Below are 21,193 nucleotides of genomic sequence, written 5' to 3'. Positions count from 1 at the left end.
ACTGTTAATTAAAACCAAAATAAGAATTAGGATCCTTTTTTTAATGATAATCCTGATTAAAATTTGCTATTATCATCGAAATTTTATTGCAAATGGCAAATTTCACATTGTTTGCCAACTTCACGGTGTTCACGCCATTTGCAATTCAATTATTACTCTTCTCCCTTTGTTCATCATTCACCATGAGCCCTGCATCAGAGTTTATTACCCATTAAAATCGCCGGTTAAAAGTGATATAAAACATTAAAAATTCTACATGTAGTTTTTAGTGTTGAATTTGATAAAAAAGTGCCTAGAAAATGATTTTTTATTAACAAATTCATTTACCTTGGTGATAAAAAAATAAGTAAGTAGTTTTTTATTTCGTCTTTACAAATTCCCATTTTTATGGGCCACATGTTGGTAAAAATTCACAAGTGGTATTTATCTTTTTATAATTGTAAATTTTAACAAATTTTGGCATTTTTTGAAGGAAAATATTTTAATTTCTGTTGTAATTCAATTTTCTTTGTAGTTATCTTTTTATTTTAATTGCCTTTTTATACTTTAAAAGAACTAATTTTTTAGAAGTCTGAATTATTTAAAAGACTATTTTGATTAGTACTTTTAGTATTATCTTTAATTCTATTTTGATAGAAATATAAATTTTTTTTGTAATTAACCCCCTTTTTTTAAGTGAAAAAAAAGTTCTTTATATTTTCGAATTTTGTTCAGCATAACCTAAAAATTCAAGTTTATTCCCGTTTTGTTTGAACTCATATTTTAATTTTTTCATTTTCATTGTTTATTGTTTTAAAAAATGTAATTTTTTTATGTCCAGAGTGCTAATATTTTTCTACTTTGATAAATTTTATTATTTACATATTTCTCTTTCTTTTATTTATAGTATTGAATTTAAATAATTGCAAATTTTGTACCTATAATTTTCTCATTTCTTTATTCTTTTTCATAACTTTTTGAATTTCAAATGTTTTTTTTACTATTGTTGCGGACTGACTGTATTTAAATAAATATATTCAGTTTCTTAAAATTTGAAAAAATTTAGTTTTTCGTAAAAAAAATTAATACGATTTTAAAAAAAAACATCTGTTAATGTTTTTATTTTTAATTTTAATGTTTTAATGTTTTAATTTTTTATTTTTAAATTTAATATTTTGATCATTTTACTATTATTAATATTAAAAATTTTAATTTTTAATTCTGAACAATTTTTCGGATTTGTATTTTTTAAATAAATCTTGCAATTCAATGCAAAAATTAAAAAAATAATTCTCGTCAATATTTCAATTATTATCTCTATAAATATCGCAAAATTCTTCGCCGAAATTCAATTATGTTCAGGAATTTAAAAAAAAATAATTGCAAAAGTCAATTATTTTTTATAAATAACAATATTCATCACAGGAATTTCATTATTTTAAAAATTAATAAATTACTTCGCAGAAAGTCAATTATTTTAAATAAATCTAAAAAAAATTGTGGTCAACATTCTAATTATCTTTATAAAAATAAATAGCAAAATTCTTCGACAAAATTCAATTATTTTGAGGAATTTTATTAAAATTCATTGCAAAATTCAATTATTTTCAAAAATTTTTAATAAAATTCATGGCAAAAGCTTCAATTACTTTCAGAAATTTTAAATTCTTTCATGGAATTCAATTAAACTTGCATTGAAAATAATTTATTTCTTATAAAGAATTGTATCAAAATTCGTAAGAATAATAATTGAATTCTTTCGAAGAATTTTATTAAAATTTAAAAAATAATTAAATTTTATCGAGCCATTTTTTTTAAATTGAATTAAAAATAATTGAATTTCTACGAAAACAGTTTTATCAAAACTTTTTCGAAAATATTTGATTTTCAGCAAAAATTTTGAAATTTTTGAAAATAATTTAATTCTTGAGAAGAATTTTATTTAGACTTTTGGAAATAATTGAATTTCTGCAAAGATTTTTATTAATTTAACGAAAATATTTAAATTCTTGCGGAAAATTTTATTAAAATTTCTGAAAGTAATTGAAAATCTGCAAAGAATTTTGTTATTTTTAATTTATGTCAAGAATTTTATTAAAATTTTGAATAATAATTGAATTTCTGTGAATTTTTCACAAGAATTTAATTATTTTTGAAAATTTTAATTAATTTATTGGAAAGAATTGGATTTTTTTCATAAATAATAAAACTTTTTGCAGAATTTTAATTTAATTCATTGCAAAATGTAATTATTCTTGAAAATTTTATTAAAATTCGTCGAAAGAATTTAATTATTTAAAAATTTGTTAATAAAATTCTTTATTAGAATTAAATTTTAAGAAACATTCAATTATGTATTCAATAAATTATTTATTTGTATTTAAAAAGTTTAATAGAATTCTTTTTGAAATTATTTGAAGTTTTTATTTTCTCATATATTTTTAACTGAAGAATTTCTGAAGAATTGAAATTTCGTAAAATTGAATTGTGAATCAGAATATTCTTTAGGGTCAGCAAAAAAGTCAAAATTTTATCTGGAAATGAGGAAAAACTTTGTGAAAAACAAAATTAAATATTTGTGGCAAACTTGATACTAAATTTATTGCCTTTTTTTCTTCCTGGACGTTTAGATTAAAACCAAAAAAAAAATGGATCCACTCGATCTTTTTAAGCCAAATACGAAATTCAAGCGAGTTTATATGGAACCAAGAACTAGTCAGAGATACGTCCCAACGAATATGGAGGCGATTGATCGTGAACTGGAAGCATTATATCCTCAAACTGTTCAGGAAAATAAGGAATACGTCGAAGAATATGTTAAAGCTGAAGAACGAAGAATGCTTGACGTAATTGAATTCTTCTTATCAGTTTTATCAGCATTTTTTAAAAATATTTCAATTCTATTGAAAAATTATTTTAATTATTAAATAAATTAATAATAATTAATATTAGTCTATTAAATAAATGTATTATTAATAATAAACAATTTTAGTTCTTAATTAATAATTTTTATTGAATTTTTAATTTAATTTTGCTCTTTTCTTTTTAGGAAGCAAGTAATTTTGATGGTCACGATAAGACGAAAAATTTTGATGAAATTTCACGTGGTACATTACCGGTAATGCAAGAAGTTCAAGACGAGGAACTTACGAAAATTTACAAAACATACAATTTTGCTCATCGTCAGAATGAAAATCTCTCGATATCGCCAAAGAAGGAGGAAATTATAGCAATGATAGAGACAAATTCTGTGGTGATAATTCAAGGACCAACTGGATGTGGAAAAACTACGCAAGTTCCACAATTTTTACTAGATAATAGTTGTAAAAAACGAGTGCCATGCAATATAATTGGTGAGTGTTTTTTTCTTTTCTTTTTTGTAAATTTAAAAAAAAAATCCAACCTTTAATAATTTTCTTATTTAACTTTTTTTTTCCTCTAGTCAAATATAAATATTTAAATATACATTTTTTCTCAAGTTTACAAATAATTGATTTGCGTTTTCGAAATTTTCAGTTACACAACCGAGAAGAATAGCGGCAATAAGTATCGCGAAACGTGTGAGCAAAGAAAGAGAATGGCCATTGGGAACATTGGTTGGCTATCAAATTGGAATGAAAAGTTGCTTTTCAAATGACACGAGATTAACGTACTGCACGACTGGTGTATTATTGAGAAAATTGATAAATTCCAAAAATATGCTCGACTATACGCACATTATTTTGGATGAAGTACACGAGCGCAGTCAGGAAATGGATTTTCTTTTACTTGTCGTTCGTAAATTATTGCGAACAAATTCACGGCAAGTTAAAGTTATTTTGATGTCAGCAACAATTGACGTTGATAAATTTGCCTCTTATTTTCAAAGTCCAATAAAAAAAGATAAAATGGGCAACGCGCCAATTATCGATATTTCAAAACGAAGTCAATTTGACATCAATATTTTCTATCTTTGTCAAATGGGTTCAATTGCACCGGTAAGTTTTCATTTTAACTATATTTTATTTTCATTCAGAGTTTCCACAGGTCAGGAAATTCAAGGAAAATAGAAACAGGGAATTTTTGGAAGTTAAACAGAATATTCTTTAGGATTAGGGAAAAAGTCATAATTTTATCTGGAAGTCAGGAAAAAAAGTCAGAAAAACAAAATTAAATTTCTGTGCGGCAACTGTAAAATTGTAATTTTTTTTTATTTAAATTTCTAAAGGATTTGTTTTTGTTTTCAGTTGCCGGAAGTGTCCTATGATGAACCGCGTATATCGAGAGAGATGATGAATTTCTGTTCGAAATTAATAATTGTCTTCGATGAAATTGACAAGACTTGTCAGGATTGCACCGATGAGGATGATAACAATGATGATGACGAGGACAATGATGGAGATGAAAATTCATTTCAACGTCATGTTGTTCTTGTATTTATGCCTGGTATTTATGAAATTGAAGAGATGCACGATATTTTAAAATCGCCGAGTCATCAAAATTGGAATTGGGACATTGTTGTTATGCATTCGTCAATAACAAGCGACGAGCAGGAGAAAATTTTCCAAAAACCACCGCGCGGTCATCGACGTATTATTCTCTCGACAAATATTTCCGAGAGCAGTATCACCGTTCCTGATGTTAGATATGGTTTGTATTTCATTTTTTTTCTCGTTTATTTTTAACTTATTGCTATTGTTTTTTGTTGACATTTTTTTAAAAAATTTATTCATCTATTTTCTTTTGAAGTAAACAGGGGCAAAAGCCCTTGAAAAAAATTACCATGGTTGTCACAGGTCAGGGATTTTTTATTAAAGTATTGGAAAAAATTGAATTTTGGACAAGTTTCAAATAATTGCAGAAATTCAATTATTTTCAAAAGTAATAAAATGCTTCGCAGAAATTCAATTAATGTCAAAAATTTAAAAAAATGCTCCTCAAAATTTAAATTATCTTTATAAATAATAAAACTCTTCTTTGAAATTCAATTATTTTCAAAAATTTTAATAAAATTTGGCAAAATTTCAATTGTTTCTAAAAATTTTTCTTCAATTTAATAATATTAATAAAATTTTTCATTCTTCATGTTAATAAAAATTTCCCAAAGAATTCAATTATTTTTCGAAACAATTTAATTATTTTTATAAATATCAAAATTCTTGGCAAAAATTAAATTTAATTATAATTTACAAACAATAAAATTCTTCGCAGTTATTCAATTATTTTAAAGAATTTTAATAAAATTCATACACAAGAATTCTATTATTTTTAAAATTCAAGTTAATTTTTTGAAATAATTTAATTATTTTTTTAAATATAATATCAAAATTCTTGTGAAGAATTAAATTATTTTTATAAACAATAAAATTTTTCACAGGTATTAAATTATTTTTGATACAATTTTAATCGAATTCCTCGAAAAATGTAATTATTTTTAAAATTTTTATTAAAATTCGTTGAAAGAATTCAATTATGTTGATAAAATTCTTTATGAGAATTGAATTTTAAGAAACATTCAATTATTCAATATATTATTTATTTTTGTATTTAAATTATTGAATTCTAGTAGAATTTTCTAAGAAAAATTGATTTTATTTTCTTCTTAAATATTTAATTGAAGAATTTCCGAATAATCGAAATTTTTTAAAATTGAATTGTAAACAAATCGATTCAAAAATTCTCAAGGAACTTTTGCAAAAATTATTAAAAATAATTTATAATTTAATTCTTTTGAAGAATTTTAATACCATTTTTGGAAAATAATTACATTTTTCAAAGAATTTACTTAAAATTGTATAAAAAATAATTGCAATCCTTTGAAGAATTTTATTATTTAGAAGAATAATTAAATTCTTGCAGCGAATTTTTATTACATTTTTTTAAATAATTGATATCCTGTAAAGAATTTTATTATTTATGAAAATAAATTTAATTCTTGCAATGAATTTTATTAATTCTTTTTTTAAATAATTGAATTCTTTTGAGAAATTTTATTAAAATAGTAGATTGAAATTTTGACGAGAATTTAAAAAAAAAATGGAAAAGAATTCAATTGTTTTGAAGAAGTTTATTAAAATATACAAAAGTTTTTGAGTATCTAATAATTTTTATAGTAAATCAGAATATTGTTTACTAGGGTCAGAGAAAAAATCATTAAGTGTCTGGAAATCAAGGAAAAGTTAGGGAAAAACAAAATTAAATTTTTGTGCGACTACTCTGTTATCATGAAATTTAATAAAAGCTTTAATATAAAAACTTTTTTCCAAATGAAAAAAAGGGAAAAAAGCTAAATTATATTTTAAAGTGAAGAGGAAAACTGTATTTAATATTTTGTTTTTTATTTATTTATTTATTTTCTTTTTTGCAGTAATCGACTTTTGTCTCACGAAACAACTCGTGATGAACCCGGTTACGAATTTTCAATCTCTCGAACTTGTCTGGGCAAGTCAAGCAAATTGTGATCAAAGGGCAGGACGAACGGGTCGTGTAATGAAAGGTCGCGTTTATCGTCTAGTACCAAAAGAATTCTATCAGGCAAGTGATTTATTTTTACAAAAGTTAATTTTCTTTCTATTGTATGTTTTTTTCTTTTCAATATGAATTCAAAAAATTTAATTTTTAATTGATACTGTTGATACTATTGATAATTGATACTTCTTTTAATTGATTTTTAAGTGTGAAATTCTTGTTTCATTTTCAGTACTTTCCAAAAGACAGCGATCCAGAAATGATGCGTTCACCGCTCGAGTCACTTGTTTTGAATGCAAAATTATTGGATATGGGCGAACCGAAGGAATTATTGGCACTGTCAATGGATCCGCCTGATTTGTCAAATTTAAAGCGAACTGTAAAACTTTTAAAAGAGGCCGGCGCCTTATTTAATGTCGATGATGATTTCAATGATAGCGACGGGACATTAACTGATCTTGGAAGAATAATGGCCCATTTACCATTGGACATTAGAATTTCAAAATTGATCGCTCTCGGTCATTGTTTTAGTATTTTAACCGATGCAATAATAATGGGAGCGAGTATGGCGACAAAAAGTATGTTCAGCAATCCGTTTCAAAAGAAACTTCAGGCGTATAATGCGAAAATTACTTATGCCGATACATCTTGCAGTGACTGCATTGCCTCGCTCAATGCCTTCAAGGTAAAAAATTCGATATTAAAGCTTATGAATTTTTCTCTCTAAAATTTAAATTAATAAAAATTAATTTAAATTATCAACTGTTTAATTTTGTCACTAATTTTATTAAAAACAGTTTTCGTAAAACTTTATTGAAATTAATTTAAAAGTAATTAATTAAATATTCCCCGTTTCTTTTTTTTTTGGTAAATAGCTTTGGCAGCGGGAAAAGGCGAGTCGGCGAATAACGACAAAAGCATCGGAAAGTGCATGGGCACAACGACATTTTATTCAAGTGCGTGTATTACGTGAAATTTTGCTTCTAATTGGAGATATTGAGAAGCGTTTACAAAGAATGGGAATTGTCGAGAGTGTCGGTGAGAATCGTGTTACTTGGAATGATAATGAATGGGCCTTTGTACAAAAAATTATACTCGCCGGAGCATTTTATCCAAATTATTTTGTGAAAAATGCAAAAACACTTGAAGAAAATGGAAAGAATTCGCTGAAAATGGTCGCTGGACTGGATCCAGTGAAGACAGTATTTCTTCAAGGTTGGCCCGAAAATCAACCCGGTAAACTTTATGCCAAACGAATACAAGAATTATTCACTGAATGCGCACCATCGTCAATTGATAAAATTTTCATCTCCTTCGACATTTCACAACGTATTTACATTCACTTTTGGAATCGTGAGAGAAAATTTGCCGAAGACGATAGAGCTCCGGATGTAACTGGAAAAATTTCACCCGCAGTTTATAGGTATTTTTTTTAAATATATTTTTAATTAATTATTAAAAATAATTTTAATATAATTTTTCAACAGATTTCAATTATTTTTAAAAATTTTGATAAAATTCCTGACAAGAATTCAATTCTTTAAAATGCAATTTTAATTTTATAATCTAAAGAAAATTATAAAAGAAAATAATTATTTTTGAAAATTTTAATATAATTCATCACAAAAATTCAATTTTTTTTTCATAAATAATATAATCTTTTCAGGAATAGAATAAAATTATTGAAAATACAATTTTAGTATAATTTTTTAATAGAATTTAATTATTGTTAAAATTTTGATGAACTTCATGAGATAAATTCAATTATTTTATAAGTAATAAAATTTCTCTCATAAATTCAATTATTTAATTTACAATTTTAATTAAAATCTCTACAGGAATTCAATTATTTTCAATGCAATTTTCAATAAATTCTTCCCCAAAATTTAAGTAGGTATTTTCGAAACAATTGAATTATTTTCAAAAATGTTAATAAAATAGATAGATTTATTTTCTCCTTTGTACACTTAATATAAGTTTTACAATATTTGTCCCTCCAACTTAAAGTAACATATAAGTTATAAGTTAAAATGTTAATAAAATATTTTAAGATAATTCAATTATTTTCAAAAAAATATTCTCCGGAAGTAATCATTTATTTTTATAAATAGTAAAATCTTTTGCAAAAATTAAAGTTTTTTCAATTCAATTATTTTAATAAAATTTTACGAAAAAACTTCAATTTTTTCTTTAAATTTTTATTTTTTATCAAAGTTTTAGAAAAAATTAAATTATTTTCTCAAATTCAAGTAAATTCTTCAAAACAATTCAATTACTTTTTTAAAATATCGAAATTTTTCGCAATAATTAATTTATTTTTACGCAATAAAATTCTTGTCAGGTTTTCAATTATTTTAAAAAAATTTTAATAAAATTCATCACAAGAATTCAATTTTTTTTAATACATTATAATAATCGTAAGTTCCTTTCCGTTAGCAAATTATCTGCATTCATTTGTTTGTTTTGAAAATTAAATTTTGTGGGTTAAGTATTGGCATTTTTCATTTTTTAATGTCAAACTTTTTAATGTGGAAAATACTTTACTTATTAAATTGTCTCGACTTTTTGGTAAAAAATCTAAAATTATCAAAAATTCGAAAAAATTCAAAAATTCGATTTTCTTAAAATTCAACATTTTTTCTTCTCTTTTATGGGATCAAGCTTCATTATTTTTGTGCTTTTGGAAAATACTTTACTTATTTAATAGTCTCGACTCTTTGGTAAAAAATCTAAAATTATCAAAAATTCGAAAAATTTCAAAAATCCGTTTTTCTTAAAATTCAACATTTTTTCCTCTCTTTTATGGGATTTAGCTTCATTAATTTTGTGCTTTGGAAAAATACTTTACTTATTAAATTGTCTCGACTCTTTGGCAAAAAATCTAAAATTATCAAAAATTCGAAAAATTTCAAAAATCCGTTTTTCTTAAAATTCAACATTTTTTCCTCTCTTTTATGGGATTTAGCTTCATTATTTTTGTGCTTTTGGAAAATACTTTACTTATTAAATTGTCTCGACTCTTTGGTAAAAAATCTAAAATTATCAGAAATTCGAAAAATTTCAAAAATCCGATTTTCTTAAAATTCAACATTTTTTCCTCTCTTTTATGGGATTTAGCTTCATTATTTTTGTGCTTTTGGAAAATACTTTACTTATTTAATAGTCTCGACTCTTTGGTAAAAAATCTAAAATTATCAAAAATTCGAAAAAATTCAAAAATCCGATTTTCTTAAAATTCAACATTTTTTCTTCTCTTTTATGGGATTTAGCTTCATTATTTTTGTGCTTTTAGAAAATACTATACTTATTAAATTGTCTCGACTCTTTGGTAAAAATCGGTTTTTCAAAAAATTGTAATTGAAAATTTATTGAAAATTTTGAAAAATTCTAAACAAATTCACCATAAGCAAGTAATTTAACTTTTAAAATCGATAGTTTTTAATTAAACTTTTGATGCGAATTTTTTATTTAAAGTTTAGGGGAAAATTTTAAATTCTTTCTGGAAATCAGGAGAAAATGGCTCATTTTTCCCCCAACTCTGAATTGTTCTATTTAATAATGCAATATTTTTATACTATTTTTTTTATTTTTAAAAACATTACTATTATTTATTTTATTTATTTATTTAGAAAAAATAAGTTCCTAAATTTTTTTGTACTAAAATAAAATAAATTTACTAAATAGAATTGAAAAATGATTTTTTTTTTGCAGAGCGATAAAATTGCGTAAAGTAAACACAACATTGGCGGTGAAGGTACTCGATGAGAATTCATCGATTGCAATGGCAAGAGAATTGAAATTAATTGGCGATCGTGGACAAACATTTTTTGACGAAAAACCATTAAATTTGCGTGCAAGAAAAAACTTTGGCATTCGTCCCGTTTTACCAGGACTTGATATTTCAATGATAAGATTGAAAATAACCGAAGTCATTGATCCAGGACATTTTTGGGCGCAAATGATTGACGACGATTCACAATTGAAACTCGATTGTATTCTAAAGCGTGTGAATTCAAAAGACAGTTATCTAGAACCAATAAAAACAATGCCAAAAATTGAGACACTTGTCTTTGCGCCATTTTCAAATCAAGATAAACGTTATCATCGGGCGCAAATACAAAGTTATAAAACTGAGAAAGGAATACAAATTGCAAACGTTTTATACGTTGATTGCGGTAAAATGGCTTTGGTGCAAGTTAAAGATTTACGTATATTGAATGTAACGACGCCGCAGGACGAGAGGGACTTTGATTTACCGGCGTTGGCGTTTGAATGTGTTTTGGCAAATTTACGACCGACATTTATGTCAAGTATCAGTGGACAATGGTCATCGGAGGCGAAACGTGAATTTGATCAATTGTTGCGCGGTGAGAAGAGGCCGAAATATATTTTTGGTGAAATTTATTCTGTTGTCAATTCTGTGGTTGCATTGACATTGCATTGTAAAAAGTCAATGGGCGATAATGTTGAGGCAATAAATGTGAATCAGTATTTAATTGAGAAAAATTATGCTGAATCATTTGAGGAGGATTATTTGTCACGTTTTAATCATGAATTGAGAGAGAATTATGATAATTATGAGGCATCGCAAAAGGAAGTTTTTGAGGAACAACAATACGATCAATGCAGTACTATGGAGATACATCCTGAGCCACCGAATGAAAAGGAATGCACGAAGACGATTTTTTTGCGAGGTCCTTTCTCACCATTGGAAATTGAATTGATGCATTTGACAAATGCTGGGGCTTCGAAAAAGGTAATTTTTAAATTTATTAAATTTCGTTCAGAATTTTTGGGTAAAATTTAAAATGGAAATTTTTTATTATTTCTGTAATTATTTTTATTATTATTGTTATTATTATTTTTATTATTATTTCAGGTAAATATCGATCATCAATCTGTGAATTCGGTGCTTTTGGATACGGCGCCAAATGATCCTCACGATCGTCTCTTGGTTGCCGGTTTTGTTGGTGAAAGTCCATCGGGTAAAAATTTGAATTTACGCGAAACAACATTAATGCCAAATCTTCCGGGTCTAACGTCACTTTTATCATTAATGTTTTGCCCACGAATGGAATTGAGACGCACTGCAACAAAAGGCGATTATGTCGGTGCTTTATGTGGATTGGGAATTTATCCCAGAAAGAATGATGACGATCCAGCAATTCCTTTATTTAGGGAACATGACATGGAAATTAATTTCGATGTGGAAATAACCAATGACGATTTACTCGGGGTAAGCATTTTCCCGCTCTTTTTTCTTTTTCTTTTAAATGCTTATTGTCAATTTCAATGAACTTTTTAACCTTCAAAAAATTTGAAAATAATATAAAAGAAAAGAAAAAAAATTAGCAAGAAAAGTAAAAAAAAAAATTATAAAAGAACTTTTGTTTCTTTTATAATTTTTGTATACTTTTCTTACTAATTTTTTTTTAGTATTTATTAAAATAAATGTAATGAAAATGAAATGAAATATGGAAATAAAAATAATTTTTACTTTGACAGATCAACAAACTGCGACATTGGATGAATTTGTGTTTAACCTTTAATGCAGATTCGAAGGATAATATGAGCGATACAATTGACTGTCAAACACAAATTAAAAAGTATTTGTTTGAGTTGATGGACAGAAAGCGAAAATCACAAAAGCCAGAAATGGTGTTTCATTTTAGTAAATGGAAACTTTATCCGGAAGCAGATTTTCTAATGCCCGGAAGACAATCACTTGCGAGCAAATCAGTTTATCCTCTGCATTGTGCACTTGAACTCGTACCAGAAGACGAGGAGAAGAAATGTTTGCGGAATAATCAACTGGAATTACTCGAACTCGCCAGAACGTAAGTTTATCAATTTAATTTTAAATTTTATGCACGTATGTGAAATTAAAAATTTTTAATAATTAAATTTCATGTAGAATTTAATTGGAGATTTAAAAAAAACGATTTCGTTTTTTTTACTATATTTCGAAAAAATTAATTATTTTTAAAACAATTTTTATAAAATTCTTATGAAGAATTCAATTATTTTCAAAAATAATAAAATTTTTCACTTGAAATTCAATTCTTACTAAACATTTTAATAAAATTTTTCGCAATAATTCAATTATTTTCATAAATAATAAAATTCTTCTCAGGAATTTAATTATTTTTGAAAATTTTAATAAAATTCTTTGAAACTGTTTAATTTTTTTCATAAATAATAAAATTCATCGCAGGATTTCAATTATTTTTAATACTATTTTACAGGAATTGCGCTCAAAAAATGCAATTATTCTTAAAAATTTGATTTCAATTCCTCGAAAAAATCAATAATTTAAGAAAATGTTTTTTTTTTAAATTCTTTGGTAGAATTCAATTATTTACAAAAATATTAGAATTTTTTCCTTTAAATATCTTAAAAAAATTGTTCGAAAGGAATTAATTGTTTTAAATACAATTTTAATTAAATTTTTATGAAATAATTTAATTATTCGATAAGATTTTTATAAAATTCTTCCCAACAATTCTATTATTTACTTAAATTATTCTTTAAAAGCATTAAATTATTAAAGATAAATAACAAAATGATCAGAGGCATTTTAATAAAAGTTTTCTGCAAAATTCAATTATTTTCATAAATAGCAGTAATATTTATCACAAGAATTGGATTATTTTTAAAAGTAATAAATTTCTCAATGGAAATGCAATTATTTTCAAAAATTCTCATAAAATCGTCCGCCAGAATAAAATTATTTTCAAAAATAACAAAATTTTTATCAGTTATTCAATTCTTTTTAAACATTTTAATAATAATCTTCTCAATAATTCAATCATTTTTCATAAATAATAAAATTCGTCTCAGGAATTCAAATTTTTGAAAATTTCAATGAAATTCTCTGACATTCCCTGACCGTTAGACACCCTGTCAATAATCTTCACCCTTTGGTAAAAAATTTAAAATTATTAAAAATTATCAAAAATTCGAAGAACCGAATTTCTTAAAATTCAACATTTCTTCTTCTCATTTACTGCATTTAACTTCATTATTTTTGGGCTCTTGAAAAATACTTTACTTATTCAATATTCTCCACCCTTTGGTAAAAAATCTAAAATTATCAAAAATTCGAAAAAATTAAAAAAACCGAATTTCTTAAAAATCAACATTATTTTTTCACTTTTATGGCATTTAGCTTTATTATTTTTGGGCTCTTAAAAAATACTTTACTTATTTAATAATCTTCACTGTTTGGTAAAAAATCTAAAATTATCACAAATTCGAAAAAATTTTACCGTTTTAGACACCCTGGTAATTATTCTTAAAAATTTAATTTCAATTCCTTGAAAAAATTAATTAAGTATTTAAAAAAATTAGATTTTATTAGAGTTTTTAAATATTGAATTCAATTTTTATTTTTATTTACATAAAAGCAAAAAGAAAATTGAAAATTGTTTCAAAAATTTTTGTTTATTGTTATTAATTAACATTTTTTGTCTCCTTCTTCTTTTCAGTGATATGAGAAATCGTCGAAATGTAGACACAAAATGTTTACTCTGTTCAGAGGAGATTTTTGGAATAAATCAGCTGCGTGCTCATTTATTCTCCCAACAACATCAGCAAGCAATGAAGAGAAGTGGACTTAAATAAAAAATTCTCTCAATGCTTTTGTCCAATTACTGGAATCTTCTTCCAAAAAATAGTATTAATGGCAAGAAAGTGAAATTTGAACACAATTACTTTTCTTTATATAATTATAAAATATGTAATAAAAGAAGAATTTTCTATTTTTTTACTGAACACTTTTGTTCAATATAAAATTCGAATTATGTTTAGTTTATATATTTAAATTGTAATATTTACTTTATTCTATTGACAAAAAAAAATGAGATAGTTTTATTTTATGAACGAATTTTTTTTTCTGCGAAATGTTGTATTGAAATTGTATTGTTTCTTTTTTTTAGTTTATATACCTATAAACCTTTAAACTGTGAAAATTGTAATAAAAAATTTATAATAGTTTCATAAAATGTGTGTTTTTTTTAATCCTCTTGCAGTTTCAAAGGATTGGGGTACAAAAGTTCCAAAACGGAAATTCCAATCGAAAAGTTCCAAGAAAAAAGTTCCAAAATGAAAATATCCAAAATTTATTTTTCCACAGTACCGTTTCAAAGACTTTATTATTTTTATTTTATGTTTTTCTAAATTCAAATTGTCTTTCTAAATATTTTGTATAAATTTTTTTTAAACGTTCTTTTCTATTTCATATTATCTTTTTTATTCACTTTTATTTTTAACAGTATTTTTAAAATTATTTACTTAATTATAATTATTTTTATATAATTAAGTTTATTTTCTTCTTTCTATTTTACTAATTTTTTTCGACTATATATTAAAATTATTAGAAATTAAAATATTTATTTTAAATAAAGAATGAATGAAAATATTCATTAGGGTCATTAAAAAAATAAATGTCCAATTTTGTAATATTATTTAATTTAAATTGTTGCCTATTTATAATTTTTTTTAATCTTGTTTCATTTATAATTTATTTTTATTATTATTATTATCAATAATATTCATTGTCCGAATGTTTTCGTTTTATTTGCCTTAATAATATTATTATTACTTGTAATATAAAAAGTGCGATTCATAAAAGTTTGTTTTATAAACAAAAAAAAAAACAATTTTTAAAAAATATATATTTATATTTAACGATTACACGTCCCGTTGAAGATAACGAGTGCCCGGTTGTGTGTAAAGCAATCTACTGGGAACATTTGAACCAGAAACGCTAACGTAAGTTCCAGGAGGCGGTGGCGGCGGCTGATAAGCACTGGGAGGCGGTTGTGGCGCTCTCACCGGATATCCGGAAGTAATGCCACCAGTTTTTGCACCCTAGAGAAATAAAATTCAATTATTTCTCAACTGTAATTATCGTTTCCTTTCAAAATTTCCATTTTCTTCCGTTTATTTTTGTTTAAACGAAAAAAAACTCCTATTTCAATGAATTTTTTTTTATTCATCATTTTATTATTATCAATTTCAATTGATAAAATTAAAATTAAGTTTAAATAGAGTTTAAATAAAAAAAACTATTGAAATAAAGTGAAGAAAATTGATATGAAGTTTAAATAAAAAAAAAACAATTGAAATAAAGTTTAAATGAAAAAAAAAACGATTGAAATGAATAAAATTAGAAATTAATAATAACCTGAGGCGGCTGTTGAATAGGAATCGCTCCTCCATGAACGGTAACGTGACTCGTTGGTCTTGGATAAAATTTGTCTTGCATAATTGACTGCAGTGTGATGTATTCTGAAAAATGTAAAAATTTTCATTAATTATTGTCCGCTACTTATTTATATATATTTAGAAATGTGTAAATATTTCATTCTTTATAAAATACGTTTTTTTAAATACTTAAGTAATTTTTGAAAATAGTTTTTTTAAATACCAGCTTCTGATTCTCTGGACGGTTGCGAAGTGGGAGCGGAATAACTGAAAACGCCTTGACCAGTTGGAGTTGAATAAAAACTCGATGGTGGATACTGATTATTTTCTGCAACATTATTTTAACTGTTAAATTATTCATTTTTCATCAAGTAACAAAAAAAAATAAATAAAGACTTTGTTTATTATAAAAATAAATGTGATCTAGATATTAATTATATTATATTAAAATAATAATAATATGATAATAATTATTATAATAATAATAACAATCGTTGTATAAGTTACTTGTTATTTTCTTTTTTGGTTTCCTAACTTTTTAAATAATTTTCCTTTTCAAATATAAAAATACAATTTTCAAAAATAAAGTATTTTACTTACTATTCCAAAGAACGGCTCGTGAATCTCCCGTTCTTCTGGCAGCTTCTTCTGTTTCTGAAACGAAAATTAAAGTCTGATTAACTAATTAAAAAAAGAATATTAGATATAATTAAGAAAATGAATTAAAAATTAATTAAAATTGAGAATAATAATGTAAATTTAATAAAAATTTTTTTTGTAAGTTCAAATTTTGATGAAATAAATATTTTTTCACAATGACTTGTTTTTTCTTGACTTTTTTTATTAAAAAAACTTACTGGGTATGGGATTTTTATAATTTGGAATCGGAGCTGCTGTGTAGACAAATGGTCCATAGGCCTGTGGCGGTGGTGAAGGACTTCTTGTTCTCTTCATCTAAAAGAAGAATAAAAAAATTTACAATTAACAATAGATACAAAATTTACAAAAGTTAATTTAAAAAAAAAACTTATTTATTAAAACCAAAAAGAATAGTAAATCTATTTTTAAATTTCCAACAAAAAAAAATCAATAAGTAAAAATAAAGTAAACACATTTACACTGTAAATAAATCTTTCTGTAAAACTATAAAAGAAAGAAAAAAATAAAGAAAGAGATAAATAAAATAAATTTTATGTTAATTAATTTAAATTCTATTTTAAGTAGTAGAATAAATAAATAAGAAAATAAATAGAAACTCACAGTCGCTGGCATTTGTGCTGGTAATGTGCTCAATATTTTGTAAAGCGGATGACTCGGAACCATTTGCCCGGGAAAAACGGGATCTCTTAAACTTCTGCAAACTCCACCAGTTCCGGTTCCTGGATCCCGATAACCACCGGTAGTCGGCATAATTTCCGAACAAGCACTAAGGTAATGCAAAGAAGGAAATTATTAAATTGTCTTGATTACTTTTGAAAATAATTGAATTTTTGCAATCGGTTGTAACTTTTCTAAAATTTAATTAAAAATTTTTCTTTAACTAAAATTCTTTTTTTTTTTTTATTTTTTAATTTAATTTTAATACTTTTTCAAAATTTTGGTGTGTGAATTAATAATAAAAGAAAATACTTGTTTTCTTTAATGAGCTGCCGCCTTCTATTATCATCTTCGTTGAGTACTTTTTTCAATTGCAAAAATAATTGGTGTTTCTCGTCCTTCAATTGTGACAATTCATTTTCCAATGTTGTGATTTGTTCACGTGTTTCACCAAGTGTCATAACATCCTGTTTTTGTTGACGTTCCCGTTCTTTTCGTTGACGTTCTTCCTCGGCGTCAGCTTCTTGCTCTTTTTTTCGAAAAAAATAATTTCTTTAAAATTCAATCTAAATCATTATTATCATAAAATTCCAATAATTTAAAGTGCATTAAAGTATTAAATAAATAAATCAAAATTACAAATTTAATTTTCTTGATTCTCTAAATCTTGCTAAATCTGAATTAGTAAAAGTTGAATTAAGAAAATTTCAAAATTTAAATTATTAAATAAATTTTTTTGTCAGAATGGAAAAAGTGAGGTTATGTTACCTACGAACCTTTTCCTCTTCTTCTTTCGTGTCATTAGAAAATTACTCGTATTTTTCAAATTTAAATTTTAATAAATAAACATTTTATTTCCTTTCAATTTTTTTTTTGATTTTAGAGTTTAAAATATATATTTATACCTTGTTTTTTACGTTGTCTTTCACGAAGAATATGAACTTTTAAAGCCTCGGCCATTTGTTCAGTTCGTTGGGGATTTCCCACAATAACTGCCGGCATTTTTATAGATAAAGTGTCTTCTTTTTCCTTTAAAAACGATGAATAAAAATAAATAATTATCAATTATTAAAAATAATTATTTCTTTTCTCTATTATATTGAACGATTGACAGGTTGACATTTAATCGCAAAACACAAACAATCCGCCATATTTGATAACCACGTTACCTTCCACGCATGCGTAGTGAAAAGTGGTTATCAAAAGGTCATCATTACTTAAATTTTTGTTTTCAAAATTAAACAATAAATATCATTTTAATTCGTTTTTGTATTTTAAATTCAGATCAGAGCACAATAATTTCGTGTAATATTCAAATAGTGAAAATAAAATACATAAAATATTTGTTAACACATTGTTGTTAAATAAATTACACACAATTTTCAAAAAATGAAAAGTATTAATTTAAATTTTCGCGCTCTGTAAAGTTCTGACGTCACATCCTGTCATCCTCAGCCACTCTCTTTCCGGAAGTGCTTCGCACTGTTCTTGTTTCTTCTGTTAAATATCACAAGAAAGATCAGCGTGAGTAATTTTTTCGATATTTATTATATTTCCATTGAAAATTTGTTTATAAAAAGTAGAAGAAATGAAAATTGAACTAATCAATCATGTTAGAATTGTTAACTTAACTTTTTTTTTCTTATAACTTGAAAAACAAGTTAAACCAAAGTTTCTTTTGAAACACGTGCAATTTTAGGTTATGTTCATTTTAAAATCTTCCTTTTTTTCTAAACTTTCTACCAAGAAAAAAGGTTATTAATAATTAAAAAAATATCAAAATTGTCTAGATAATTGTTTCTTACGGTTCTAAAGTCTTTAAAAATGTGAAAATTTAAGTAAACAATTTATTTTTTGATCTTTAACACCTTTTCCTCAAACGTGGTTACATACCGGGTGTTCAAAAAGTAAATAAAAGTTTATATTTTTAAATTTTATAGAATAGAATTTTCTGAATAAATAATAATAAATAATTAGTAAAAATGAAAAAAATTATGAACTATGAAAAATTAATAAACAATTAAAATGAACAAACAATAGAAATAAATAAAGAAAAGTAATACAATAATAAGATAAAGAGAAAATTATAAATAGTAAATAATTTGATTTTGAAATTTCTTTTTTTAAATGTTTTTTATGAATTTTTATAGAATGGCGGACGCAGCTCCAGCCGCACGCGGTGGTTTTCGTGGTGGTTTTGGATCCCGTGGCGATCGTAGAGGAGGAAGAGGACGAGGTCGCGGCCGTGGTCGTGGACGTGGAAAGGAAGACGCCAAGGAATGGATTCCAGTGACAAAATTGGGCCGCCTTGTTCGTGATGGAAAAATTCGCACTCTTGAGGAAATCTATCATTTCTCCTTGCCAATTAAAGAATTTGAAATCATTGATTTCTTCCTTGGACCATCGCTTAAGGACGAGGTTCTAAAAATTATGCCCGTTCAAAAGCAAACACGTGCCGGTCAACGTACCCGCTTTAAGGTAATTTCCTTAAAAAATAAATTTTTTAAACCCTTTCTGGGTTTTTACATTTCATACATATTTAAAAATGTAATATATAATATATTTTATTATTATATTAGAAATTATCAATTTTAAAGTTTAAAATTATAACATATTTAAAATATATTTATATTTTATTGCAATATATAATTTATATTTTAGGCCTTCGTCGCTATTGGTGATAGCAACGGTCACATTGGCTTGGGCGTTAAATGCTCAAAGGAAGTTGCAACGGCAATTCGCGGTGCTATCATCCTCGCTAAATTGTCCGTTGTCCCAGTGCGTCTTGGTTATTGGGGTAATAAAATCGGTAAACCCCACACGGTGCCTTGTAAAGTCACTGGAAAATGTGGATCAGTGCAGGTACGTTTAATACCAGCGCCAAGAGGAACGGGAATTGTTTCGGCTCCAGTTCCAAAGAAACTATTGCAAATGGCTGGTATCGAGGATTGTTACACATCAGCAAGGGGTTCTACTTGCACTCTTGGCAATTTTGCAAAGGCAACTTACGCTGCAATTGCCAAGACTTATGCTTACTTGACCCCTGATCTCTGGAAGGACGTTGCATTGTCAAAGCCTCCTTATCAGGAATTCGCTGACTACTTGTCCAAAGCTCATCGTCCTATTCAGGGATCAAGACCAAATGAGACTGCTTAAGATCTTCATTGTCATCATCATCATGTTCGAATAAATTAATTTTCGAAACAATTATTTCTTTTTATTATCCTTGAAACTATTCTATTTTAAGGATCACGTCCCCCTTTTTCCCTTAAAAAAAAATCCCCTAAATTCAAATATTTTCTCCCCTATTCCTCTTTTTTCAATAAATTTATTTTTGAAAAGTAAAAATTATGATTTAATTTTTTTGAAAAGAGAAACAATAATTGCAGAAAGAAGAATAATTAACAGTGAACAATAATCTATAATCTTCTTCTATATTAATAATTTTTAACGCGCAAACATTTAATTATTTTCATAAATAATAAAAATTTCAGAGGAATTCAATTATTTACAAATTTCTTTGCAATAATTCAATTATTTCTAGAAATAATAAAATTTTTTACAGGAATTCAATTATTTTTAAAAATAAAATTCTTTTCAGGATTTCACTTATTTTCAATACAATTTTAATTACTTTCTTCGATAATTTCAATTATTTTTAAAAATCTTATAAAAATTTTCCGAGAAAATTCAATTATTTTTAAAAAGAAATTGAATTTTTCAATTATTTAAAAAACTTTTAATAAAATACAATTCAAGAATTCAATTATTTTTAAAAATAATGAAATTTTCGCTGGAATTTAATTGTTTACAATTGTAATTGAATTCTAGGGAAAATTAAATTATTTTTAAACATTTTTTAAAATTCTTCGAAAGAATTCAGTAATATTAATAAATAGTACATTTTTTCATAGAAAAATTATTTATTTGCAGAAATAATAAATTTGTTTGTACAGGGATTCAATTATTTAAAAAAGTCTTAATAAAATTCTGTTTAAGAATTCAATTATTTTCAGAAATAATTAAATTGTCAATTTACTGAAAATCATTGAATTCTTGTAAAGTATTAATAAAAAAAAAATTTGAATATAATTGAATTCATAATTTAAATAAATTCATTTCAAGAATTTTATTAACATTTTTGCAAATAATTGAATTCTTTCGAGAAAATGTTATTAAAATTGTATTAAAATTACCTGGAATATAATTGAATTTTTTCCTATAAATTTAATTAAAATTGTAT

At 25.0% G+C, this 21,193-nt stretch overlaps 3 protein-coding genes across 3 annotated transcripts; 2 read left to right on the top strand and 1 right to left on the bottom strand.

Moving 5' to 3' along the window:
* Positions 1-154: 154 nt before the first annotated feature.
* On the top strand, positions 155-14,429 carry LOC122512938 (probable ATP-dependent RNA helicase spindle-E). Its single transcript, XM_043629091.1, has 12 exons — positions 155-346; positions 2,610-2,825; positions 3,029-3,332; positions 3,496-3,956; positions 4,206-4,608; positions 6,326-6,492; positions 6,659-7,111; positions 7,302-7,849; positions 10,138-11,182; positions 11,306-11,662; positions 11,932-12,263; positions 13,914-14,429. The coding sequence occupies exons 2-12, from the start codon at positions 2,628-2,630 to the stop codon at positions 14,047-14,049; spliced, it is 4,404 nt and encodes a 1,467-aa protein (XP_043485026.1). The 5' UTR covers positions 155-346; positions 2,610-2,627; the 3' UTR covers positions 14,050-14,429.
* Positions 14,430-14,907: 478 nt separating this feature from the next.
* LOC122512930 (G protein pathway suppressor 2) lies at positions 14,908-18,112 on the bottom strand. The gene is made up of 8 exons (XM_043629078.1): positions 17,856-18,112; positions 17,263-17,479; positions 16,894-17,059; positions 16,491-16,587; positions 16,234-16,287; positions 15,857-15,961; positions 15,614-15,717; positions 14,908-15,297 (listed from the first exon to the last, which is right to left on the bottom strand). The coding sequence occupies exons 1-8, from the start codon at positions 17,950-17,952 to the stop codon at positions 15,118-15,120; spliced, it is 1,020 nt and encodes a 339-aa protein (XP_043485013.1). The 5' UTR covers positions 17,953-18,112; the 3' UTR covers positions 14,908-15,117.
* A 248-nt stretch (positions 18,113-18,360) lies between these two features.
* On the top strand, positions 18,361-20,157 carry LOC122512920 (40S ribosomal protein S2-like). Its single transcript, XM_043629068.1, has 3 exons — positions 18,361-18,474; positions 19,101-19,428; positions 19,612-20,157. Exons 2-3 carry the CDS (start codon positions 19,102-19,104, stop codon positions 20,104-20,106), a joined length of 822 nt encoding a protein of 273 aa, XP_043485003.1. The 5' UTR covers positions 18,361-18,474; position 19,101; the 3' UTR covers positions 20,107-20,157.
* The last annotated feature ends 1,036 nt before the right edge of the window (positions 20,158-21,193 follow it).

The sequence above is a fragment of the Leptopilina heterotoma genome, unplaced genomic scaffold (assembly GCF_015476425.1).
Source record: "Leptopilina heterotoma isolate Lh14 unplaced genomic scaffold, ASM1547642v1 Lhet_1, whole genome shotgun sequence".
Classification (NCBI taxonomy): Eukaryota; Metazoa; Arthropoda; class Insecta; order Hymenoptera; family Figitidae; genus Leptopilina; species Leptopilina heterotoma.
The sequence above is the reverse complement of the archived record's forward strand: the minus strand, read 5'-3'. Positions and strand labels throughout refer to the sequence as shown.

What these genes read in the sequence shown, in the direction of transcription:
- LOC122512938 (XM_043629091.1), top strand. Translation starts at nt 2,628, where the DNA reads ATGGATCCACTCGATCTTTTTAAGCCAAATACGAAATTCAAGCGAGTT. An exon ending in ATTTCACCCGCAGTTTATAG is followed by an intron (nt 7,850 to 10,137) that starts GTATTTTTTTTA and finishes TTTTTTTTGCAG; the next exon opens with AGCGATAAAATTGCGTAAAG. An exon ending in ATGCTGGGGCTTCGAAAAAG is followed by an intron (nt 11,183 to 11,305) that starts GTAATTTTTAAA and finishes TTATTATTTCAG; the next exon opens with GTAAATATCGATCATCAATC.
- LOC122512930 (XM_043629078.1), bottom strand. Translation starts at nt 17,952, where the DNA reads ATGCCGGCAGTTATTGTGGGAAATCCCCAACGAACTGAACAAATGGCC. An exon ending in TTATAAAAATCCCATACCCA is followed by an intron (nt 16,288 to 16,490) that starts GTAAGTTTTTTT and finishes TTTTCGTTTCAG; the next exon opens with AAACAGAAGAAGCTGCCAGA. An exon ending in CTATTCAACAGCCGCCTCAG is followed by an intron (nt 15,298 to 15,613) that starts GTTATTATTAAT and finishes TTATTTCTCTAG; the next exon opens with GGTGCAAAAACTGGTGGCAT.
- LOC122512920 (XM_043629068.1), top strand. Translation starts at nt 19,102, where the DNA reads ATGGCGGACGCAGCTCCAGCCGCACGCGGTGGTTTTCGTGGTGGTTTT. An exon ending in GTCAACGTACCCGCTTTAAG is followed by an intron (nt 19,429 to 19,611) that starts GTAATTTCCTTA and finishes TTTATATTTTAG; the next exon opens with GCCTTCGTCGCTATTGGTGA.